Source organism: Heptranchias perlo, chromosome 1 (genome assembly GCF_035084215.1).
Source record: "Heptranchias perlo isolate sHepPer1 chromosome 1, sHepPer1.hap1, whole genome shotgun sequence".
NCBI classification, from domain to species: domain Eukaryota; kingdom Metazoa; phylum Chordata; class Chondrichthyes; order Hexanchiformes; family Hexanchidae; genus Heptranchias; species Heptranchias perlo.
The window spans coordinates 112131080-112158200 of NC_090325.1; the positions used below are offsets into that span (position 1 = coordinate 112131080).

At 45.1% G+C, this 27121-nt stretch overlaps 1 protein-coding gene across 6 annotated transcripts in view; it reads left to right on the forward strand.

Annotated features, from left to right (window-relative positions):
- The window catches only part of LOC137324931 (cytokine-dependent hematopoietic cell linker), a 134161-nt gene that overhangs the window by 18045 nt on the left and 88995 nt on the right, over positions 1-27121 (forward strand). For 5 of the 6 annotated variants that reach the window (XM_067989630.1, XM_067989623.1, XM_067989637.1 and 2 more), the window contains exon 3: positions 24982-25053. In XM_067989630.1, coding sequence (XP_067845731.1) covers positions 24982-25053 — 72 coding nt within the window. Of the gene's footprint in view, positions 1-24981; positions 25054-27121 lie in introns of those variants that run through there. The other variant, XM_067989682.1, reaches the window with a different exon arrangement.

The following is a 27121-nucleotide window of genomic DNA, read 5'->3' on the forward strand; positions in this document are numbered from 1 at the left end:
AACATTTAGAGCCAGGACGTGCAGACGTGAAGTTGGGAAACGCTTCAACATGCAAAGAGTCGGAGAAGTTTGGAACTCTCTTCTGCAAACAGCAGTTGATGCTAGCTCAACTGTGAATTTTAAATCTGAGATTGACAGATTTCTGTGAACCAAGGGTATTAAGGGATATGGGGCTAAGGCAGGTATATGGAGTTAGGTCACAGACCAACCATGATCTCATTGAATGGCAGAACAGGCTCGAGGGGCTAAATGCCACGGCCACTTGCTGCCTCCTGATATGCGGCACCGTCTTCTGCAAGAAAGCGGGACGTGTGCCTGGATGATGTGCCTGTCATGGTTGAAAAGCTGCCAGTGTGTGTGGCCTGTGAGTTGTAGGTGGGCGGCTTGAAACAGTGGTAATGTGTAAGGGTGAGAGGAAGCATCTGGTTGGAAGAGTTGAGTACTGATTGAAGGAGTTTATTGGTATGTGGGTGATGGGGGGTATAGTGCGTGGTGCAGTGGATGCGGCTAGAGGTGCAGTTGGTAGGAGATTCCACTTGATAGTTGGCCTCACTCACCTTGACCACTCACGTCAAAGCATTGAACTTCTTCCTGCACTGCATCCATATTCATGGTGCTGTGCGCCTGGCATTGACTGCGTCCCCTACTGCCTCTCACTGCCTTTTGGGCTTATGTCTGAAGGGCCTCTTCCCCCTCCCACACCCACTGTGGATATAGGATGCCCCTCCTTTTGTCCACCTCTTTCACCAAGGTCTGTAGTGCATCAGCAGAGAACCTTGGTGTTCGTGCTCTCACAGGCCTGGTACCAACTCAGATCGGCAGATTGGTGAGGTCTGGCATGCAGATTGGAGGATGTGGGATTTAGTAGGGCACAATGTTTATTCAATGTTTTAATATAACTCATCAGTGTGTAAACATGGGGACAGGACCTGCATCTGTGTTTTATGTGTGCGATGTCTGATCTCCATTCAGACTCTGTGCAGACCTGTATCTTATTTTGCAAATAAGAAGTATAGGCTACTTTTAAGAGATGCAGGCTGCCTTCAAAGATTTGTGTATGTGCACCCCCAGGTCTCTCTGTTCTTGCACCCCTTCAACATTGTACCATTTAGTTTATATTGCCTCCCCTCATTCTTCCTGCCAAAATGCATCACTCCACACTTCTCTGCATTAAATTTCATCTGCCATGTGTCTGCCCATTTCACCAGTCTGTCTATGCCTTCCTGAAGTCTGTTACTATCCTCCACATTGTTTACTACATTTCCGAGTTTCATGTCATCTACAAACTTTGAAATTATACCCTCTATACCCAAGTCCAGGTCATTAATATATATCAAAAAGACCAGAGGTCCTAATACTTATGACAGGTGAATATCACTATATACCTTCCTCCAGTCTGAAAAACCACCGTTCACCACTACTCTCTGCTTTCTATCCCTTAGCCAATTTTGTATCCATGCTGCCACTGTCCCTTTAATCCCATGGGCTTTAATTTTGCTAACAAGTTTATTTTGTGATACTTTATCAAATGCCTTTTGAAAGTCCATATACACATCAACAGCATTGCCCTCATCAACCCTCTCCGTTACTTCATTGAAGAACTCAATCAAGTTAGTCAAACACGAGTTTCCTTTAACAAATCCATGCTGACTTTCATTTATTAACCGATATTTTTCCAAGTGCCAATTTATTTTTTCCCGGATTATTGTCTCTAAAAGTTTCCCCACCACTGACGTTAGGCTGACTGGCCTGTATTGCTGGGTTTATCTCTCTCCCGTTTTTTGATCAGGGATGTAACATTTCCAATCCTCCAGTCCTCCAGCACCGTCCCCATATCTAAGGAGGATTGGAAGATTGTGGCCAGAGCCTCCGCAAATTCTACCCTTACTTCCCTCAGTAACCAAGGATGCATCCCATCTGGACCGGTGACTTTTCTACTTTGAGTACTGCTGTAGGGAATTCCTTACTTTGTGTGATTCTTGGACACTGGACGAATAGTCAAGCAAAGAAAGTCACCCTCACGGTAGTTTTGTTAATCAAAAGTAATTATTTAATGATGTTATCATTCATACGAGCATTCATGAAGCAAAATCAAACCATACATATGACTTTCCTCTATAAAATCCCGTTATACACTTAATAATTTGCAACGTTATACACACATCAGGCAAATCATTAATACATATACAACCAAGGATTTTGCTCATCGGGCCTGAAGGTTGATCAGCTCTTCAGAACTCGAGGTCCTCTTCTTTTTGCGTGATGTTCAACTGCAGTGTGCGTTCCTTGTGACTCCGAATGGTGAAGAGAAGAGACCGTTCTTCTCTCAAAGTCTTCTTTTTATGTTGTTTTTTACCAATAGGACGTAGGTTTGGGGAGGGTCATTCTTTTTGTCCAATCGTTTCCTGTTGCTAGGCCTCAATCATTAACATAGTTCAATGATTGACAGTTTAGGCTTTGATCATGTGACTGGAGACCCTTTGATGTAGAAAAGAGCACACGTGTTCAAACAATGGGTTGTAAAAGGCCCCTTACATTTCTATGCCAAGACATTCTTAATAGCCCTTGTGTCTCCAATTTTGATTGCTTCAATAGCGTCAAATCCATTCCTTATACCATTTGACCATATGCTGGATGCAACACTGTTTGATGTTTTACGAATCCCAGTTCTTTTAAACAGATTACCAGATAGGAATGAGAGGCCCATGCTTTTTTCACACCTATCAATGCCTTCCTGATCCGAAGCCTTTGATGTGTGTCCTTGTTGCCTTTTCTTACATTAACCCCTGCTTTGTTGAAAAGCTTGTGCTTCCAAATGCCTGTGAGTTTTGAAAACTTGACAACACTTTAAGCTCAATATTATCCTTCTAATCTATGTATTTAATAATCTAGATATGCATCCACAGTACAATGTCTTCGATCCCAAAACTCATACTTCTCCAATGCCATCAGCGTCAGTGAGGGAAAAACAGGATTTGTGAGAACACAGTTTACCACATTACTGTGTTTGCAGGTTTTCAAATGTCTTTGTTTAAAAAGGGTACAGTTAACCCTTTCCTTCAAATATCTTTTGTTAAAGGGGTTTTGAACCCCACACTGCTAATCTTTTAAGTACCTCCTCTTTATCTATTTTTATCCTATCCAATATCACTACTACCTCCTCCTTTACTGGTACAATGGCAGCATCCTCTTCTCTGGTGAAGACGGATGCGAAGTATTCATTTAGTGCCTCAGTCATGTTCTCTGCCTCCACAAGAAGATCTTTTTTGTCCCTAATCGGTCCCACCCTTCCTTTGACTACCTTTTTACTATTTATATGTTTATAAAATACTTTTGGGTTCCCTTTTTATTAGCCGCTAATCTATTCTCATATTCTCTCTTTGCCCCTCTTATTCCCTTTTTTAGATCTCCTCTGTTCTTTCTGGATTCAGCCTGGTTCTCCACTGTATTATGAACCTTACATTCGTCATAAGCCTTCTTTTTCTGTTTCATTTTAATCTCTATATCTTTAGTCATCCAGCGAGCCCTAGCTTTGGATGCCCTTCCTTTGGCATGCAGTTCTGTGAGTTGCAGGTCCACAAGACAGAGGTGCGCCACAAGAACCTGCAGAAGAGCAGAGAGGGGACCAACGGAGGGGCCATGGTCACAGGAGGCACTACTCCCGTGAGAGGCTGAACTTCCTGGACCTCTCTGAGGATCAGTGTCTACGCAGGCTTAGATTGAGTCGCCAGGTGATCGCAGACATCCGCACGCTCCTTCATGCAGAGCTGCTCCCGATTGGGCCTGGTGGCCACGCATTGCCTGTCACACTCAAAGTAATCACTGCCCTCAATTTCTTCACCTGCGGATCCTTCCAGGGTGCCACCGGTGACATCTCCAGGATCTCTCAGTCATCTGCCCATAAGTGTATATGACAGGTGATGGATGGCTTATTTGCCATGGCATTCCATTTCGTCAACTTCTCCATCGTTGACAGAGTGAGAGGGCAGTGGGTTTCCACTCTCTGGCTGGCTTCCCACAGGTGCAGGGCACAATTGATTGCACACATGTAGCAATCCGAGTACCTGCACATGAGCCAGGACTGTTCATTAACTGAAAGGGATATCACTCTATCAATGCACAGCTGGTTTGCGACCACCGGAAGAGGTTTCTGCAGGTGTGTGCCAAATTCCCTGGCAGCTGCTATGGTTCCTTCATCTTGTGGGAGTCCAACATCCCAGCCCTCTTCCACATACAAGGCAGACTTAAGGGCTAGCTCCTTGGGGACAAGGGATACACCCTGCAGACGTGGCTCATGACACCTGTGAGAAACCCCACCAATGAGGCACAACAGCGGTACAACAACAGTCACATCACCACCAGGTCTGTCATTGAACAAGCCATTGGAATGCTCAAGATGCGCTTCAGGTGCCTGGATCGATCTGGCGGATCCCATCAGTACTCACCGGTGAGGGTGTGTGGAATAATAGTTGTGCGTTGCATCCTGTACAACATCGCTCAACAGAGAGGGTTAAAGGTGGAGGAGCTCCCATGCGCTCATGAAACATCCACATCTGCCATCAACATTGAAGAAAACGAGGAGGACGACAACGATGAGCAACCTATCGGCAGAGCAGCGGCACACATGGCTACTCGTGATTCCAGGGAGTCACTCATATCTAATAGATTCTCGATAAGGAGATCTGCAAACTGAAGATAGTGCAGTACTCAGACCTCCTGGAACAACTACCACCAACACCAGCCACTCCCCCCCCCAACCTTCGCTTGCACAAAAAACCCACAACCACACATACAATCATTGTAAACACGCCCAATGGGTGGCATCAAGTCTTGGCATTCATGATGAGGGACATGCAAGGACGCTTTCACAAAAGAGACTCAAGAATGGATAAGACGTGGCAGTGGTGGCGACAATTATAACATTTAATGTGAATGTAACAAAAAGCAAATATAAAGGAAAAACGTGACATTCAGTAAGACACCCTTGTGCATACCCTTGGTCATCAAAAAACCTTTGCCTTCCTCTTCCTATCGCTTCTACGTGGTGCATCCCCTGTAGCTTCAGCAGAGATAGTGGCAGGTTGCTCAGGTCCTTGCCTTTTTTTTTTATTCGTTCACGGGATGTGGGCGTCGCTGGCGAGGCCAGCATTTTATTGCCCATCCCTAATTGCCCTTGAGAAGGTGGTGGTGAGCCGCCTTCTTGAACCGCTGCAGTCCGTGTGGTGACGGTTCTCCCACTGTGCTGTTAGGAAGGGAGTTCCAGGATTTTGACCCAGCGACAATGAAGGAACGGTGATATATTTCCAAGTCGGGATGGTGTGTGACTTGGAGGGGAACGTGCAGGTGGTGTTGTTCCCATGCGCCTGCTGCTCTTGTCCTTCTAGGTGGTAGAGGTCGCGGGTTTGGGAGGTGCTGTCGAAGAAGCCTTGGTGAGTTGCTGCAGTGCATCCTGTGGATGGTGCACACTGCAGCCACGGTGCGCCGGTGGTGAAGGGAGTGAATGTTTAGGGTGGTGGATGGGGTGCCAATCAAGCGGGCTGCTTTATCTTGGATGGTGTCGAGCTTCTTGAGTGTTGTTGGAGCTGCACTCATCCAGGCAAGTGGAGAGTATTCCATCACACTCCTGACTTGTGCCTTGTAGATGGTGGAAAGGCTTTGGGGAGTCAGGAGGTGAGTCACTCGCCGCAGAATACCCAGCCTCTGACCTGCTCTCGTAGCCACAGTATTTATATGGCTGGTCCAGTTCAGTTTCTGGTCAATGGTGACCCCCAGGATGTTTAAGGTGGGGGATTCGGCGATGGTAATGCCGTTGAATGTCAAGGGGAGGTGGTTAGACTCTCTCCTGTTGGAGATGGTCATTGCCTGGCACTTATCTGGCGCGAATGTTACTTGCCACTTATGAGCCCAAGCCTGGATGTTGTCCAGGTCTTGCTGCATGCGGGCTCGGACTGCTTCATTATCTGAGGGGTTGCGAATGGAACGGAACACTGTGCAGTCATCAGCGAACATTCCCATTTCTGACCTTATGATGGAGGGAAGGTCATTGATGAAGCAGCTGAAGATGGTTGGGCCTAGGACACTTATCTGGCACGAATGTTACTTGCCACTTATGAGCCCAAGCCTGCTGATATGCTCTCAGCCTACGCCCTCTGGGTTTTGGAGCCCGAGAGGGCCCCGTCAAAGACTGCGCCACTTGTACCTGTGCAGGGACAGACTCGGCAATTTGGAGAAGAGGCAGCATTGCAGGTACTGGTTGGGGGAGGGGGCAACGGGTGAGATGGGGGAGCACTTTGAGTGGAGTCCCCACTTCCATATCCCCTATTGCCTTCATCCCTCTCCTGGGCCAGGGCCACACCACTCCTGCCACTCTGGTGGACAACAGCTTGGAGCATATCCGTGACGTGTTGTAAGGCCATGGCTAAAATATCTGTCTGCCGGTTTACAATGGCAGACATGTTGGCATATTAAGTCCGCACGGCCATTGTCATGGCCTGAATGGACTCATTTGTGAGCCGTGCTTGAAGCTAATGAAAGCTGGCATTCTCTCCATCGCTAACATTCCCACACTTACCTGCGCCACCAATCCACTAATGCTGGAGGTGAACTCCTCTATCCTCTCCGCTATTGTGGAGAGTGTGTGTGGCACGTCTTCCAGCACCTCACAAAGCTGCTTTTGTACCTTGATCATTCTCATTCTCAACGATGGCCCCCGGGGTTCAGCATCTGCATCCAGCTGAGCAGAGCATGGAGAGGAGTGCGCCCCCAACGTGGACTCTCCACAGCTGCCCCGACCACCAGTGTCTGCTCGTGCTCACTCGTGAGTGGTGAATCACCAGGTGAGAACCCAACTAACTCTCTAATAGGACCCCCCGAAGTGTGAGTATCTGCGCTGGTGCATGATTGGATGTGATGTGATGATGCACCCTCAGAGGAATGGAGCTCCTCTGACGAGTCGCCCTTTTCCACGGCGTGTGCCTCCTCATCGATCCTTTAAATCCCTGGAAGAGAACATAAAGCAATATTAACAATCATCGCAGAAGTTAATTGGAAATGAGTATACTGAGGTGTGCAGCAGGTCAATCATTGATAACATCAATTCATGATGAGTGTGAAGAATGTTAAAGTTCTGTCACCAGCCGTTGGCGGGGTGCCAGTCTCGCCATCTCCGATGGCCAGGCAGTCAACCGTGTGGCTGATTTCCAAGGTGTCCTCCTCCGCCTCTGTCAGGGACACAATGTGTGGTGGCCCCCCACCCCCCCTCCAGTCCGACTCCGCTTCCTTACATTTTGCACTCTCTCCTACAAGGGGAGAAAGAACAAACGTGTGAGTGAGTGAGGGTGACGGGGTCTTGCCCTTTGGGTCAGGCTGACAATGAAAGAGATACATCAGTGGGTGAGTATCAGACAGATTCATCACATTGGATCAGGATTGGGGTGAGTGGGAGAGGTGGAATCACAAATGGGGAGGTGAGAAAGTGCACAGAAAGTGAAGGTAAGTTGATAATGAGCCTTAAGTGGGTGTGAGGAGTAATGTGAAGATGTACGCTTGGCAGGACAGAATGAGAGGGGGGTTAATGTGCACCACAGGGTGCGGGTGAATCAGTAACTGTACTCACTCTTCCAGACCTGGTTAGGTCATTAAAGCGCTTCCTGCATTGCACCCATGTCCTTGCCACCATGCTGCTGCTGCTCAGCTCCTCCGCAACCTCGAGCCAGGCTTTCTTGGTGGCAGAGGCAGGGCGCTTCCTCCTATCAGCCGGGTACAGTCTGTCCCTCCTGCTCCTCACACCGGCTAGTAGCAATTCAAGAGAACAGCCACTGAACCGGGGGGCTGTCTTATTGCTTTGGTGCTCCATATCTGCAAATTCCTTCTTTCTCCCTCAAAATCCATCCTTTAAATACTCCAGTTCCCAGCACTTCATTCGGGCGTGCAGTACGCCCGCTGCACATCTTGGAGATGCGAAACCTGGAAGTTACATTAAGGGCCTTCAATTGAGTTGCCATCGTTCGAGCCAACGCACTCAAAAATTTTCCAGGTTTCCCATTATTCACCCCCCCCGCCCCACCCCATGGAGTTCCCACCGCCATATTAAAATTATGCCCATTGATTCTACTTGGGATATCTTTGTTTGGAGAGAATGGGGGTGTTTTTAGGAGGCATTTGCAGGTGTGTTGGGGGCGGGGGGGGGGGGGGGGCTCCGAAAATCGTGGAAATCCCGTTCGGGTTTTCGGAAGCAGGCTCCAATCCACCGACTTCCGAGTTTCCCGGGGACCCACCTGTGTGCGTGCGGACGACCAGAAAACAGAAGTCCTGCTGGCAATTAAAGCCGGCAGGATGACAGCTAAAGAGCCAAATGTACCTCATTGAGGTACTTAAGGCACTTTACCTGTGACAGATTAAGTACTTAGAAAGATTTTTAACTTACCTGGGCGGCTTGCCCACGGCTTCTGATTCACGCCTGGTGAAACCAGACGTGAAGGGTCGGATCAGGGAACAAGAAACTAAATAAATTAAATAAAAAACCATGGAAGGAAGTGAAAACACTAAATAAACCTACCTTTGCACCCTGCTCCGATGTCCGATGTCCCCCTCTTCACCTCCCCGATGTCCTCCCGATGCCCCCCTCTTCACCCCCCGATGTCCCCCTCTTCACCTCCCCGATGTCCTCCCGATGCCCCCCTCTTCACCCCCCGATGTCCCCCTCTTCACCCCCCGATGTCCCCCTCTTCACCCCCCAATGTCCCTCCTTCACCCCCCAATGTCCCCCGATGTCCCCCTCTTCACCCCCCCCGATCTTACCCCAATCTTCCCCTCTCCCCCCAATCTTCCCCTCTCCCCCCCACCCCGGTCTTCCGTTCCAGTGCCGGATGACGTCTCGCTCTCTCTCTCTCTCTCTTTCTCTCCCCCCCCTCACATTGCAGCTCCTGACGGCAGCCAGCCTGTCAATCAGGCTGGCTGTCAGGCGCGAAACCCGGAGAGGACGTTAATCACTAGCAATCAACGTGCGATTGCGTCGGAAACGGTAAGTTTTGTTCATGCGGGTTTGCCACGCGCAGCTTTGCCCCCCTCCCCCACCCCAGCTGCCAACCCGCCACCATTGTAAAATCGAGCCCAATATGTTGAGAAGTAATCGTTCAGAATATTAAATATTTTGTGCTCATCCTCAGTTTTGAGCCTGTTTGCATCTTTTATGGTTTTCACTTCCTTCTCTGACTGTCCTCTTCCTGTAGTGGTAGTGAAAGAATGTTTTAATGTTATGTTTAACCTTTTATCTAGTTTTCACTTTGCTCCTGCGATCAGCCTTTTAACATGTTTCTGTATTTTCTTGCACTCATTCCAATGAACCCCTTCCTCTTTATCCCTGATGGATTTGTAGAGGTTATTTTTTTCTCTTCATCTCACTTTTAGTTTGTTCGTTAATCCATTTAGATTGCATTTGTTTGGTCTGAGCCTTCGAGTTCCAGTATGTACTGATCCTGCATGCTCAGTATTATACCTTTAAAGGTATCCCATTTGTCTTCTACTTATTACTTGTCCTTAAAAAAGTTAGAAATACAAATAAACTTAAAATGTAGCATTTTAAAATTATTTTATTTTCCTCAACTGAACTTTCTGGGGCATTCTTGGCTGTAGTCTTTAGTGATGATTTATGCTTACAAGTTTGGTTGTAGCCATTTTTTGGAGCCACTGGTGTGAATGCGTTGATTGGTTTTAATTGAATTCCTGTCACTGCACTGGTTGAATTGCCAGGGCTTTGGAATAAAATAGGGAGTGGAATTGGAATGGTATTGAGATTTACTCCATTTAAAAACTACAATGGATCCTTGTGCTTTAAGGTTTTAAAAATAGGAAGTGTTTGAAATGCACAGCAGGTTGAACAGCATCTTAAAGTGGAAAAGAAAAGTTAATGTTTGGATATGACCCTTCACCTCCACTTGACTCTTCAGTTTTCTTTCAGCGATATCGACTTACCCTTCCTCCTATTGAAGCTACTTCAAAATAAAAATTACTTAAAGTAGTGAAATCAGCATACCCTCAAAACAGGTAGTCCCCCACCTGCCTCTGCAATAGGAAGGATAGAAACAGACATGATAGTGAGCTAGTGTTGCCTTGTGAATGTAGAATGCACTGCCTTTCAGCATTATTTCAGTACATGTTGTGAAAGGTTTCAGTTCACAGATTAACATGCTATATCTGGGCTTAGATTCCAAATAGGAGGAACCGAATCCCATAAAGTCATATTGAAGTCTCCGCAACTACTTCTATTTTCATATTTAAAATATCTGTCACCCTTCCAGGAGAAATCATGTTTGCTTTGAAAGGCAGAAATATAGTAGACTCCAAAATACCAGAAAATGTAACAACTAAAATATAAAAAAATGTAATTTCCTTAGGGGCATGGGGCATGCTGCCAGATCTTGCTAGAAAATAAATCTCATGCCTCAGTACTCACATCCCCCTTCAGACATTTCTAAATCTACCACTGCTGCAAACTGCTCTCTTGTGTGTATTTCTCTCTGTAATAAGAGCTATCGAATGTTTGGTACACCTGCAGCTTAAGTTATGACAAACTTACACTCCACTGCACTTTCAGTCTAATTCCTTATCTTTGCGTTTTATGGCCTATATTCAGGGTTTCAATTTTAGCTATCATCTTTTTTGAAGCTGTTGCCCAGTTTTAGAAAGCTCTCGATATGTTAAAGTGACTACAAAATCCCATAAATAGATAGCAAAAATATAGGGGCTGATTTTTGGTCTCTTTCCCATCCCATTTTTCGGTGAGACCAAAATCACCAACAAAAAAGCTGCCATCTTCTGACTCACCGCCATTTTAGTCTGGACTTCAAATTAGGCGACCTGGGTTTCTGTCAAAAACAGACAGGAACCTTATTATTATATGGAATGCAGGGTCCTGTGGCGCAGATGGGACCCAAATGCCATTTTAATCAGAAAACGTGCGGTGCCCACTGACATTTTTTTTCGTTCATGGGATGTGGGCGTCGCTGGCAAGGCCAGCATTTATTGCCCATCCCTAATTGCCCTTGAGAAAGTGGTGGTGAGCCGCCTTCTTGAACCGCTGCAGTCTGTATAGTGAAGGTTCTCCCACAGTGCTGTTAGGAAGGGAGTTCCAGGATTTTGACCCAGCGACGATGAAGAAACGGCGATATATTTCCAAGTCGGGATGGTGTGTGACTTGGAGGAGAACGTGCAGGTGGTGTTGTTCCCATGTTCCTGCTGCCCTTGTCCTTCTAGGTGGTAGAGGTCGCGGGTTTGGGAGGTGCTGTCGAAGAATCCTTGGCGAGTTGCTGCAGTGCATCCTGTAGATGGTGCACACTGCAGCCACGGTGCGCCGGTGGTGTAGGGAGTGAATGTTTAGGGTGGTGGATGGGGTGCCAATCAAGCGGGCTGCCTTGTCCTGGATGCTGTCGAGCTTCTTGAGTGTTGTTGGAGCTGCACTCATCCAGGCAAATGGAGAGTATTCCATCACACTCCTGACTTGTGCCTTGTAGATGGTGGAAAGGCTTTGGGGAGTCAGGAGGCGAGTCACTCGCCACAGAATACCCAGCCTCTGACCTGCTCTTGTAGCCACAGTATTTATGTGGCTGGTCCAGTTAAGTTTCTGGTCAATGGTGACCCCCAGGATGTTGATAGTGGGGGATTTGGCGATGGTAATGCCGTTGAATGTCAAGGGGAGGTGGTTAGACTCTCTCCTGTTGGAGATGGTCATTGCCTGGCACTTGTCTGACGCGAATGTTACTCACCACTTATCAGCCCAAGCCTGGATCTTGTCCAGGTCTTGCTGCATGCGGGCTCGGACTGCTTCATTATCTGAGGGGTTGCGATTGGAACTGAACACTGTGCAATCATCAGCGAACATCCCCATTTCTGACCTTATGATGGAGGGAAGGTCATTGATGAAGCAGCTGAAGATGGTTGGGCCTAGGACACTGCCCTGAGGAACTCCTGCAGCAATGTCCTGGGGCTGAGATGATTGGCCTCCAACAACCACTACCATCTTCCTTTGTGCTAGGTATGACTCCAGCCACTGGAGAGTTTTCCCCCTGATTCCCATTGACTTCAATTTTACCAGGGCTCTTTGGTGCCACACTCGGTCAAATGCTGCCTTGATGTCAAGGACAGTCACTCTCATCTCACCTCTGGAATTCAGCTCTTTGTCCATGTTTGGACCAAGGCTGTAATGAGGTCTAGAGCCAAGTGGTCCTGGCAGAACCCAAACTGAGCATCGGTGAGCAGGTTATTGGTGAGTAAGTGCCGCTAGATAGCACTGTCGATGACACCTTCTATCACTTTGCTGATGATTGAGAATAGACTGATGGGGCGGTAATTGGCTGGATTGGATTTGTCCTGCTTTTTGTGGACAGGACATACCTGGGCAATTTTCCATATTACAGAATGTAGACGAACCAGCATCCTTTAAATGGATCGCTGATGACCACTTACTAAACGGTTGCTGGATGGTTTTTGGAGCATTTTTGGCACCAGGATGACCATGATTGCACTTCCTATGCCGCCACAAAAATGCTCGCGCCCGTTGCTTCACCTTCACCCGCTCCTTCTGCCCAATTGGCCTGGCCGTCCCATTTAAGGGTTCTCTTCCGGCTTGGCTCTATGGATTTCCCACCCCTCTCAATTGGCGTGCTGCCTAACAACACTCATTTAGTGATAACAGCTAGCTGCTTTCATTTAAATGAGGCCTAACCATGAAAATGGTTGGGGCCTCCAGCAAGCTATTTTGGGTGGGCAATGGCTCACCCCAGCCACTGCCTGCCCGATACCCAATCCACATCAAAATTGCCCTCATGGCCCTTTTTTAGATTTGAAATATGACAGATCAACCTATCCATCACAATTTTTTAATCGCCTCTGTTTATTATCATGTTGACGAATACAAATAACAAGTATGCAATGGGGGCAGTGAGGGGAGTTATTTTACTAAGTTACTTAGTTGTCAGTCCAGAGCTCCTTGGCATACCCAGAATACTATACTTCCTTCAGAGAACCGCTATTAGTGGCAGCTTTGATTTCAGTGTCAGTGTTGCAAGGTGGATGAGACACCGCTACTGCCTCTAGTGGATGATCATTGCCCCCTCCCTCTATCTCCCACCACCCCTTGCCCCATAGCCATGTTTCCTGTCACTGGAGGCCCGGTGGCCAGAAATGAAAGGTTCGGTTGTGATTTTCAAACAGCTCGTCAATGCACAAGCACAGTTGTTACCACCAGTGCCATGAAGTCAGGGACAGATTCCAGAGCAGCAGCAGCCAAGGCAAGCAGTACTGCTCCTATTTGAAGTGGTTTTACGTAATAAAAGCTTCCTATGAAAGTGGTGAATATCAGCAAAGGAGACTGTGTGCATTATTCTTCCTGTGGGAATCATTTGAAATGCGTCAAAACAGTACATGCTTGTACCTTTGCATTATTGCTATATTATTCAAATACTGGTTTTTCCCTCTCCAGTGCTGAGAGAAATTACAACATTGTGCTGTTTGCTTTGCTTTTAATTTGCGCTTTTAACTGCAGAAAGGAAATGAAGACCTTAGTCTCCTCAGTCAACCCTGGTTCTCTAAACCCTGAAGAGAAGTTATACTTCATTTTGTTCTGTCAGGACAGGATTGATCAATTGATAAATAAAAATAAACTATATTTTATTATTAAATAATGAGTGTTTAGGGGGCAACGGGCAGTGGTGGATCGGATGCACGTTTGCACCCCGCTCAGTTTTCCTTATGATTGATACCCCATCCATTAGCTTAAACATCCACTGCACCATCGCGCACCGTGGCTACAGTGTGTACTATCCACAGGATGCACTGCAGCAACTCGACAAGGTTTCTTCAGCAGCACCTTCCAAACCCGCAAACCTCCGCCACCTAGAAGAACAAGGGTAGCAGGTGCATAGGAACAACACTACCTCCAGGTTCCACCCCAAATCATTCACCATCCTGACTTTGAAATATATCGCCATTCCTTCATCGTTGCTGGGTCAAAATCCTGGAACTCCCTTCCTAACAGCAGTGTGGGAGAACCTTCACCTAAAGGAGTTCAAGAAGGCGGCTCACCACCACCTTCTCAAGGGAAACCGGGGATGGGCAATAAATGCCGGCCTTGCCAGTGATGCCCACATCCCAAGAATGAATTAAAAGTAGATCTGTTACATGATCCTCTGCTAAGTTAGTTGCTATAATTGGTCTCAGCATCCTTGGGCCATGAGGGAAAAGGCAGCCAGGGTTCCTGCTCCTGACTGCTTTTGATTTGGGAAGTACTCACATGCAGACATGAGGAGAGAATAGGATCAGGAGTGGCTATGTTGCCCTCAATGTTCACATGGCCTGCTAATGCTCACTGCCTTACACATGAAGAATGGTCAGTTGGGCAAGCTAACAGAGTGCTGACGACCCCTGTGAAACTGTACCCCAACAAGGGCCAGTGCCTTCAGGATAAAGAAAAGAAAATTGAGGGAAGGAAGAGAAACCAGCAATCAAAACAATTATTACAAGTCTTATCAGCAACCCTAAGTTGCTGAGGGAAGTAAGGATGGAAATTGCAGAGGTACTGGCCATAATCTTCCAATCCTCCTTAGACTTGGAGTGGTGCCAGAGGACTGGAGAATTGCAAAGGTTACACCCTTGTTCAAAAAAGGGTTTAAGGATAAACCTGGCAACTACAGGCAAGTCAGTTTAACCTTGGGGGTGGGGAAGCTTTTTGAAACGATAATCCGGGACAAAATTAATAGTCACTTGGACAAGTGTGGATTAATAAAAGAAAGCCAGCATGGATTTGTTAAAGGCAAATCATGTTTAACTAACTTGATTGAGTTTTTTGATGAGGTAACAGAGGGTTGATGAGAGTAGTGCAGTTGATGTTGTGCATATGGACTTTCAAAAGGTGTTTGATAAAGTGCCACATAATAGGCTTGTCAGCAAAATTGAAGCCCATGGAATAAAAGGGGCAGTGGAAGCATGAATATGAAATTGGCTAAGTGACAGGAAACAGAGAGTAGTGGTGAACGGTTGTTTTTTGGACAGTGGTGTTCCCCAGGGGTCGGTACTAGGACCACTGCTTTTTTTGATATATATTGACTTGGACTTGGGTGTACAGGGCACAATTTCAAAATTTGCAGGTGACACAAAACTTGGAACAGTAGTGAACAGTGAGGAGGATAGTAATAGATTTCAAGAGGACATAGACAGGCTGGTGGAACGGATGGACACGTTGAGAAAGCAGTTTAAAAAGCTTACGGGATCCTGGGCTTTATAAATAGAGGCACAGGGCTCAATTTTACGGGGATATTGCGGGTACATTGGGGGTGGGGGCCTCCGAAAATCACGGAAACCCTTTTCGGGTTCGGAAGCCGACTCCAACCCACTGACTTCCGAGTTTCCCACGGACTCACCTGTGTGCATGCAGGCATCCCGAATCCAGAAGTCCCACCGGCAATTTAAGCTAGCGGGATGATAGTTAAAGAGCCAAATGTACCTCATTGAGGTACTTAAGACATTTTACTTGCAACAGATTACGTGGTTAGAACGATTTTTAATTTACCTTGGCGGCTTGCCCACGGCTTCCGATTCATGCCTGGTGAAACTAGGCATGAAGGACCAGATCAGGGAAAAAGAAACAAAATAAAGTACATCACAAACCATAGCAGGAAGTTAAAACACAAAATCAACCCTGCTCCGATGTCCGATGTCTCCTTCTCCGATCTCTCCCTCTTCACCTCCCCGATGTCCCCCCGATCGTCCCCTCTTCACCTCCCCGATGACCTCCAGATCTCCCCCTCTTCACCTCCCTGATGACCTCCAGATCTCCCCCTCTTCACCTCCCCGATGTCCCCCCGATCTCCCCCCTTCGCCGCCCCAATGTCCCCCTGATCTCCCCCTCTTTACCTCCCCAGTGTTCCCCCGATCTCCCCCTCTTCAACTCCACGATGTCCCCCCAATCTCCCCCTCTTCATCTCCCCGATGTCCCCCCGATCTCCCCCTCTTCACCTCCCCGAAGTCCCCCCGATCTCCCCCTCTTTATCTCCCAGTGTTCCCCCGATCTCCCTTCATCATCTCCCGATGTCCCCCCATCTCCCCTGATCTTCCCCTCTCCCCCCGATCTTCCCCTCTCCCCCTCTGATCGTCCCCTCTTCACCCCAATCTTCCCCTCTTCACCCCAATCTTCCCCTCTCCCCCGATCTTCCCCTCTCCCCCGATCTTCCCCTCTTCACCCCGATCTTCCCCTCTCCCCCCCGATCTTCCCCTCTCCCCCCCGATCTTCCCCTCTCCCCCCCCCGATCTTCCCCTCTCCCCCCCGATCTTCCCCTCTCCCCCCCGATCTTCCCCTCACCCCGATCTTCCCCTCTGCCCCTCTGATTGTCCCCTCTCCCCCCCCGATCTTCCCCTCTCCCCCCGATCTTCCCCTCTCCCCCCCGATCGTCTACTCTCCCCCCCCAATCTCCCACTCTCCCCCCCCAATCTCCCACTCTCCCCCCCCAATCTCCCACTCTCCCCCCCCAATCTCCCACTCTCCCCCCCCAATCTCCCACTCTCCCCCCCCAATCTCCCACTCTCCCCCCCCCCCCCGATCTTCCACTTCCCCCCCCCCCCGATCTTCCGTTCCAGCGCCAGATGACATCTCGCTCTCCTAGCCCCCCCCGCCCCCCCCACCTAGCATTGCAGCTCCTGAAGGCAGCCAGCCTGTCAATCAGGCTGGCTGCCAGCCTCGAAACCCGGAGAGCATGTTAATCACCATCAATCACGATGCGGTCGCGTCGGAAACAGTAAGTTTTGTTTATTCGGGTTTGCCACGGGCACATTCACCCCCCCGCTGCCAACCTGCCACCATTTCAAAACTGAGCCCATAGAGTACAAAAGCAAGGAAGTTATGATGAACCTTTATAAAACATTGGTTCAGCCACAACTGGAATATTGTGTCCAATTCTGGGCACTGCACTTTGGGAAGAAAGTGAAGGCCTTAGAGAAAAGATTTACTGGAATGGTTCCAGGGATGAGGAACTTCAGTTACGTGGATAGACTGGAGAAGCTGGGGTTGTTCCCCTTAGAGCAGAGGAGGTTAAGAGGAGATTTGATAGAAATGTTCAAAATCATGAAGTGTTTAGATAAAGTAAGTAAAGAGAAACTGTTCTCATTGGCGGAAGGGTCGAAAGCCAAAGGACACAGGTTTAAGTTGATTGGCAAAAGAACCAAAGGCGACATGAGGAAAAACTTTTTTACACAGTGAAAAGTTATGATTTGGAATCAATCTATCAGAATCAATAACATAGGTGGAGCAAGTGCCCAAGTGGTAAAAGTGAAAATTACCCCCAGTGTCTGTTACGAACGGGGACCCAGTAAAATGAGTAAATCCTGAAGTTCCAGTCGGTGCTTACCCATTGATCACCGCTGGGCTCACTATCGCCAATTAGAAAATCTACTCTGTAGAGCCTGAAATTCCTCTTGTAATGAAAATCGAGAAAATGCCTGTGCTTTTCCATAATTAAAGACCTGCTAGCAAAATTACAGGAATCCACGGCATTGAAACAAACCATTAGAGGATGTAATTTTGTTAGCAGGTTGCTAATTATTAAGCACTCTTCTTAATACTTTTCTACGTTAAAGGCAAGTTGTTGGTGGTAATTACGGAGAAAGTAGGCACTCTCCTGTTTTTCATCAGAAGTGGAATTTTATCCCTAATGCACCATAACTTTCAGATTCCCTTCATCTGTTAGGCTGTAAAATTTCTGACTTTTACTGCAAGATTGGATAGAACCAGGAATCCTCACAGTAAGACGTCACACCTCACTCTTTGAATTACTGCTTTCTCTTCTGTTGATTACATACTACGTATGTAATTACAAATTACATAGAGACAGATCTGGAAAAATAAGAAAAATAAAATCATTTCAAAATAATTCACTTTACTCACTAAATGCCTTTGATCCCAAAAGCAGTCAGCTCTCCTGTTCTAAATATACCCTGCACAGCCTGAAATTTCTCTTTTAATGAAAAGTAAATATAAAAATGACAGATCTAAGTTTTTAAAAATCTGTTAGAAATTACAATTACATTTCAAACCTTGGAAATATTTTGAAACTACCAATTATATAATGAAAGATTCTGTAATTTTCACTATAAGATTACTTCAGCTCCATGCTTCTCAATTATTCATTGTGCCGTGTCAATCAATCTGCTGATTTACATCTTTGATAAGTGCACAGCACAGTTGTTTCAAATGCTCCCTGTACAAGGTTGGACTTCCTATGCCCTTAAGTGTTACAAGCAAGGTCCCTGGAGGCTAAGCCTCTTTCCCTTCAAAGCTGACTTTGAAATCAGGAAAATGTTGGCGCCGTCTGAAATTTCAACACAACCATGGGGAGGTTTTGTGGCCGTTTGGAGTTACTTCGTTTTTCAGTTTTCCTTCCAGTTCCCAACATTTTAAAGCAGTTAAAATACGAGTGTCATAATAAAATAGTTTTGTTTATTTTAGATAAAAATATATATGAGGACTGTATGTCAGTGACTCTGAATCCTAACCGGTGAGATGGTGTTTATTAATTTTAGTTATACAACCTATGTACTTTATTGCTGCAGTTATACTATTGCTACATTTTGAGACAGGCACATGCTTTGAGAATGGAAGCATTGAATTGCATTGTTCCCCTTAACACAAAAACCGATACCTGTACATTTGTACTTAAATTCAAGTACAAAATTCAATGAACTGCAACTACTGATGACATTTCTACTGTTAGAAAAAGAATGGGACAGACAGCTGTTTCTAACATTAGCTACCTGTATGATTTTTAAACTTGCGGTTATCTCACACCAGTCACAAAATGCTAAACCGATCTTATTTTGGCTGTCGTATTGTCATTTTTACATTGCTGCAATGACACGAGATATGCAATACAGTTTCACTATAAATACACACCTTTTTTCTGACCTTATATCTATCTATATATACTATGATGTGGAGATGCCGGTGATGGACTGGGGTGGACAAATGTAAGGAGTCGCACAACACCAGGTTATAGTCCAACAGCTTTATTTGAAATCACAAGCTCTCGGAGCTTTGCTCCTTCATCAGGTGCTCCTCACCTGACGAAGGAGCAAAGCTCCGAAAGCTTGTGATTTCAAATAAAGCTGTTGGACTATAATCTGGTGTTGTGCGACTCCTTACATTTATATATACTATCAGTCATCTGACCACAATGTCCTTCATTGGTGAAGCTAAGACAATCTGGGCTGTGGGGAGTTCTTCCTGACTCTCATCAGTGGTGCCCAGGAGGTGCACTTTGTGGGGTTACATAGGTCTCTCTTCTAATGTCCCTTAACTCCATTGCCAAGCTAGGGTGTTTCACTGCCAGCAGGCTCTTCTGCTCGTAGTTCCACCCAGAACAGGTGCAACTATGGACTAGCTGATATTTATATCTTTTACAGAAGCCCAATCTAGAACTTGATCTTTACAGTGAAGCATCTAAAATCCTTATTTTTAACTTGGGTGGTTTTTCAAAGGAGTTCTGTCAACTGTTTCAAATAATAATTATTATTTCAGTGAGAAAATGGAAGTTATTACTGGGTAGTGTTCAAAATTACCCTGAGAAATCTGTAGTTTAGTGATACTGGATTATTCTTTTAAGCCAATTTGCAGCTAAAAATTGGATTAGTGTTTGTTAAATAAAATCCAGTTAAACCTCAGTAATACACGGTTGTTGGGACCAGCAATGCATTCCTTATCAGCACTTTATCTCACTGAGGTTGGAGTTCCTCTGCTGGGTATAATGCAGCTTCTCCCAAGAGCACAGGAATAGTTTGTGATAGTGAGAGGTTTGTAATAACACGGTTTGTTATAATTAGGTTGCACTGTAAAGTCTCACAGCATTTGTAAGACTGTGAGCATGTGCCTGGAGACTGGTGATGTTCCTATCAAATTTAGTCTGCCTGTCAGTGATACTGAGTGATCAGATTAGATTAGATCATCCTGTGTCACTGAACGCTGAATGATATCTCTTATTCAGTTTCAAATGTGACCTGACAACTGCTTCAATGGCATTAAGTGGCTTCAAAACAAAACAAAATGATATTGTGCAATATTGTAAAATGAAAAAAAATTATAAATGATGACAGAAATTGAAGAGAAAATAACTTCTGAAAAATATTGGAAATTTTAAAAAACTTATTAAACGCAATGTATTTTAAGAAGCTTTCATGGTGCTATTATGCCACGGGTAATGATTTTTCCAGCCAATTTTTCTCTATCAATTTTCTTCCCTCTTCTCCTCTGCAGGAGGCATTAACTCATTAGGGATAATCTTTCATCCATTTGCACAGGCCTGAATTTCCAATATGCCCTCCCTGTGGCTGAAGCTCTCCGCCACCAACTCAAAGTCAAAGGATTACCCTCTCTGCTAGGTATCCATGGTTGCCCTGCGATACTTTATCCAAGTGACTATTATTCGTGTGTGGACCTTGACAATGAGTGTGACAGATTATTTAACTATGGTGATCATCAGAAGTTAGCCTCATCCTCGCCTCATCTGATGCCTATATATGGCAGTTATAGGGGTCAGGGGTCAGCAGATAGCGATCAGGACTGTGAACACTGACCAATTGTCCGCTCCTAAGATAGGCTTCTATTAGACCAATTATAGTGCCCCTGCCATTGCTCCCAAATGAGATCGACACAGATATGGATTTGAATCTGGGACCTTCCTGATCTGTACACCTCAGTTACTCACTGGGTAAACTCAGTTATCCATCAGAAAAGTAACTGGTGTTGGGTTAAGGCCAGTATCTACTTCAAGAGATATTGAGGTTATAATATTGAATACTATTGGATCCACATTGCTCTTTAGTGAGCCAAAGCAGAGCCATGTATGTGTGCTTACACACATGGAGAGAATGCCACTCAGCAGCATCCAAATGACGGTTCAATGTAACGATACTAAATAGTTAATAATATATTTAGTTATTTGCTAAGACTTAAAAGTTTACGAATAAAGTTTAAGAAGTCCCCAGGCAAAAATTGCTTTGGAGCCAGTGAAGGTGACCACACACACATTTTGCTTCACTGTAAAGCAGAAGCTACTTTGTGAATGCTCAAAATGTGCAGTAGAACTCCCCTGGTAGATACTGTATAGAAATGATATTTAGATGAAGAGATCAAAAGAGGTATAAAGACATTTAAGATAGAAAGGGAGGAGATGACTGATAAACTAATCAAACTTAGAGAGAATAAAACCCTTGGACCGGATGGATTGCATCTATGCATATTAAAAGAAGTTAGGGAAGAGATAGCAGAGGGACTATGACATAAATGTAAAAATTCATTAGGAAAGGGACTGGTGGGCAGTTAATGTGATTCCTATATTTAAAAATGGAGATAGAACCAGTCCAGAGAACTATAGACCAATTCGCTTAACATCAGTGGTAGGAAAGATAATGGAATCCTTACTCAAGGATGTAATAGAAAAACATCTAGAAACCCAAAATGTAATAAAGAATAGTCAGCACAGATTTCAAAAGGGAAGGTCATGCTTCACCAACCACTTTGAAGAAGTAACAGAATGGGTAGACAGGGGTAACGTAGTAGATGTGAGATATTTGGATTTTCAAAAGGCCTTCGATAAGGTACCGCATAGTAGGCTCATTACTAAGGTCAGAGCATGTGGAGTCAGGGGACAGGTGGCAGAATGGATAGTAAGCTAGCTACAAAACAGAAAACAGAGACTAGGGGTTAAAGGTAGCTCCTCAGATGGCAAAAGGTGGGAAGTGATGTTCCACAAGGATTGGTGCTGGGACCACTGTTGTTCACCATTTACATAAACGATTTGGACTCAGGAATCGGAAGTACAATTTCAAAATATGCAGACGACACCAAATTGGGGGGTACAGTTAATACCGAGGAGGACTGCGACAAAATACAAGAAGACATTAATAAACTTTCAGAATGAGCATGTAATTGGCAAATGAATTTCAATATAAATAAGTTTGAGGTATTACATTTTGGTAGGAAGAATAAGGGAGCCACATACTGCTTGGATAATAAGAGTCTAAATGGGGTAGAGGAGCAGAGGGATCTAGGGTAGAGATACAAAAATCACTAAAAGTAACGACGCAGGTTAATAAGGTCACAAAAAAAGCAAACCAAGCACTGGAGTTCATTTCTAGAGGGATAGAATTGAAAAGCAGAGAAGTTATGTTAAACTTGTATAGAACCTTGGTTAGGCCACACTTGGAGTACTGTGAACAGTTCTGGCCTCCATTTTATAAAAAGGATATAATATGACACTGGAGAAGGTGCAACAAAGATTTACTAGGATGATACCAAAACTGAGAGGTTATACCTATCAGGAAAGATTGAGCAGGCTTCTCTAGAAAAGAGAAGACTGAGTGGTGACCTGATAGAGGTCGTTAAGATTATGAAAGGGTTTGATAGGGTAGACGTAGACAAGATGTTTCCACTTGCGGGGGAGACCAGAACTAGGGGCCATAAATATAAGATAGTCACTAATAAATCAAATAGGGAATTCAGGAGAAACTTCTTTACTCAGAGAGTGGTTAGAATGTGGAACTCGCTACCACAAGGAGTAGTTGAGGCGACTAGCATAGATGCATTTAAGGGAAGCTAGATAAACACATGAGGGAGAAAGGAATAGAAGGTTATGTTGATAGGATTAGATGAAGTAGAGAGGGAAGAGGCTTGTGTGGAGCATAAACACTGGCATGGACCTGTTGAGCCAAATGGCCTGTTTCTGTGCTGTACATTCTATATAATTCTAGTTACCAAAATATCAGAAACTCATGTAACATGCAGTCAGCCTGCCACAACTTAGGCCTTGGGAATGAAACATTTTGTGTGCTACAATGAGGTGTGTACCATAGCAAATGTTCTATCACCAAATACAATGAGAACAAATGTGAAGCAAGGTCAAGTCAGAAATATAGTGCTATGACTGAAAGACTTATGAAGATGGGGCATACAATACTTGTACCATGTTATTGATTCTCTCCCATTAGACAGGTCCTGATCATTATTATTAGTAGCTAATTTGCAATTAAGGACCATTAGAGAGGTTCTTAATTTGGTAGTCAGCTTCTTCATTGCTGTACTATCCTGGGAACAGGAGGGCTTAGGAACATTTATCTAGAGATTCAACTGAACAATATGGCTTTTATTTTGAATACCTATCCATCTCAATTCCTTTTTCAGTTTCAGTTTGGCTTAGCAGTAGCACTCTCAGTCATTGTAAAACTAGTCATAGTGTAAAACTGGCGAAAACGTAAAATGGGCGATATCGGATCAGCCGTTTTACACTATCGCCAAAAGTTAAAATTACCCCCAGGGAGTGTTGTATTATTGGAGGTGCAAATCATTCAGATGAGACTAGATCACATGGCATTATTTGAAGAAGAGCAGGGAATTCTTTGGTTTCTTAGCCAACATTTTTCCTCGACTAATACCATCAAAGAATCAGTTTGACTGGTCATTCATGGCTATTTGTGGGATCTTGTTGAGTGCAAAATGACTGCTATGTTTGCCTATGTAACAACAGTTGCTGTACCTCAGAGTAATTAATTGTATGTGAAGTGTTTTGAGGCATATCTGAGAGATACGATAAGTGTTGGAAAAAAGCAAGTCTTTTTTCCTTTTGTTATTTTTATTGCAGGTGCTTTTTCCTTCTAATCAGTTACAAATAGTTTAAAAACACTGTTCCTATGTCAATAATAAGTTTCTTCCTATCAATAATGACACAGTCAGAAAAGAACCAATTTTTATATATCCAGTTATTATGTGTTGATTACAATAATCAACACAATTTTGTCAAATGGCATTCTGCTTTCATGAATGTATTACCAGCATGCAGTGTTCTAGGGCTTTTTTTTTGTTCATGGGATGTGGGCATCACTGGCGAGGCCAACATTTATTGCTTATCCCTAATTGCCCTTGAGAAGGTGGTGGTGAGCCGACTTCTTGAACAATTGAGTGGCTTGCTATGCCATTTCAGAGGGCAATTAAGAATCAAACACATTGCAGTGGGTCTAGAGTCACATATAGGCCAGACCAGGTAAGGTTGCCTTCGCTAAAGGGCATTAGTGAACAAGATGAGTTTTACAACAATCACAGTAGTATTCATGGCCACCATTACCGATACTAGTTTTTTTTATTCCGGATTTTTTTATTTAATTAATGGAATTTAAATTCCCCAGCTGCCATGGTGGGATTTGAACGCATAACTCTGGAACATTAGTCCAGGCCTCTAGATTACTAGTCCAGTAACATAACAACTATGCTACCATACCCACTTCTATCTAGTCTATCTGTTCTATCTATGCTGGTTATAAGAACCGGATGAGCTAATTTGAATGAGAACCCATCTGGTGGAGGGCTGAATGGAGGCACTAATTGAAATGATAAGCACTTCAAATCTGACCCGGGCTTGGTGATTCAATAACTGAGTCAATAAGACCCTAAATACATATTAGTCTAGCAGGAAATAATTGCACAAGAAACTAAAGTTCCATAATGTCTTCCTTGTTTGTCCAATTTAATTTTGAAAAAAAAAAGTTGGATTTACTTTTGTTGCTTCATTTTTACATTTTAACATCAAATGGTCAGATTATAATTGTGAAAGAATATTTTCCAGTAGCTGAAACATATCTTGCAGTTTCTGTGGGATTTGAGGTTTTATTTGAGTTTAATGGGAAATAATAAATGGAACTCTTTGAGGATATCATCAAAGTCAAAAGGATGGTAAGAGGACAGTTTTTAAGTTTGATCCAAAAATGCTATGAGTTAGAGAACATACTTTAGTTTTTTACATCTGTCTAATGGCAGGGACATTTGATCATTGCAGAAAGTCAGCTCTGAGAATAATGAAAGTAAATGTGCAAAACTAAAAAAAAATGTTGTTTCTCTGTGAAAAGAGAAGTTAAACAGACTTAGTCCAATATTTTGGGTTTTTTTTCTTTTGCTAGGCAGAATAAAAAAACAATACAAGGTATATCTATAGGAGAAGACAGAATGCTGCCGCATCTATCTGAGAACAGGTAAGGAAGATTTCATTCGTGCACTCTGTGGCTGTATTCCTAAGATAAAGCTTGCAAAGGCTTACAAACTATCCATACTATCACCAACATAAACCAAATATGTAATGGGAATGAGGGGGAAGTTATTCTTAAGATTACTCTTTTTATGTGAAGAACGTACCAAAATAATACACCAGCAGCAAATGAACACTTTTTTTTGGTAGAGGTTGAAGATAATGGCCTAAATTTTTACATTTGGATGGAATATTCCACAGATTTTCTAGAGGTATAGTTCATAACCAGAATGTTAGATTCCTGCATGTACGCCTGTGGTAATTAATTTGTCAGTAAGCCAGTATATAAAGGCCTGCTCTAGACTTTCTCTGAATTAGTCACTTGTGTTCTCAACCTTAATGCTGTTTTCTAGCATTTTCTGTTTTTATTACATAATGTTTTCCTTCACTATTTTTAGGTAAATACATTACAGTTTGCAATATTGAAATAAAGTTGTTACATTGCACTTGCAACCTTGCATGACTGAGGTTGAAACCTTCCTGTACTCATTGGAGGATTTAAGCCAGAGCTCGTGTGCCAGTGGAATTTTCCTTTCTTTTATTTCAAAATATACTTTATTTCATAAAATTTAAAGATACACACAGTTCAGTGCGTCCCGCAGCACGTACGCCTGGACCTTGGAGTGTACCAGTCGGCAACACTCGGTCGTGGACAGCTCCTTCAGCTGGAAGACCAGCAGGTTTCGGGCGGACCAAAGGATCTCCTTCACTGAGTTGATGGTCATCCAGCAGAAGTTGATATATGTCTCGGTCTGCATCCCAGGGAACAGCCCATAGAGCACAGCGTCATATGACCAGGACAGATACCAACACATCTCTCTCCACACCTTCTGCGTGAGAGAGCAGTCAACCAGGAGGTGGACAACAGTCTCATCCCTGCTGTAGCCTCGAGGGCATCGCAAAGTGGCACTGTGGGAAAAACTGCACTGGGAGGGCCATTCTCACCACCATCCAAGCTACATCCTGGTGTCAGTTCCAGCGACAAGATCTTCTGCTAAATGGCTTTGACTGTCTGGTTGGGGAACTGGCCGGTCGGATCGCCTTTCCCTGCAGGACCCACAGAACGTTCCGTGCCGACCACTGTCATACTTACTTGGCAAGGGAGAGTCCCTGATCCAGAAGGTGGATCTCCCAGGACCTCCTCAGATACTTACTTGGCAGGGGCTTTCCTATGATCACGAAGGCTGGATCCTAGGACGGGCGAATAGAATCAGCTATTACCAGTTTGAGCTTTTCTGATGTAGAGGTGAATCCTATTGCTAGCTGGAGACCGGTCTAATACCTTTCTCCAGTAGGGTGAAAACTATTTTTTTGCAGCGGACATGGCGACCAGAGCATGGGGGCGAAACACCATCAGGCTGAGCCCAAGAACGGATGAAGGAACCTCGCTGTGGCAACGCAGCGCCTTTGTGAGGAAGGTTCTTCTCGAAGCCTGTGGATTCAAGGCCGCGGACATCTTCTGCCTGCAGGACCTTCCGAGGAGCAGATACTTCGACGTGACCTTCAGGGATGTTGCCTGATGCCTGAAGATGCTCCGGGCCTTCAAGGAGAAGGAGAAGGAAGCCCTGTTGTCGCTTCTCACTGTGGAGCCGCTCTTCGCGCTCCCGCTGGAGAAGGAACGGACGCTGATGGTCCACATGTTCAACCCGCATGTGCCCATCATGGATGTGCTGATGTTCCTCAAGAGCTACGTAGACGGAGCGGATCGGAGCATCGCCATCGCGGACGTGCACGGGAACTGGACCAGCAAGAGGAGCATCAAGGCGATGCTGAGGGTGGATGATGAGAGAAACGTCATCCACCTCCTGTCAAGTTTCGCGATTGGGACGAGTCGTGGGTATGTGGTGTACTAGGGGAAGCCCAGAGTGTGCCGATCCTGCGGCAAACCTGGGCACGAGGCAGCCTCCTGCGAGGCAGTGATCTGCAGGAACTGCAGGAAGGAGGACCACCAGACACTGGACCGTCAGGAGGCCAAGGGCTGCAACTTGTGTGGAGAGACTAGTCACCTGTACAAG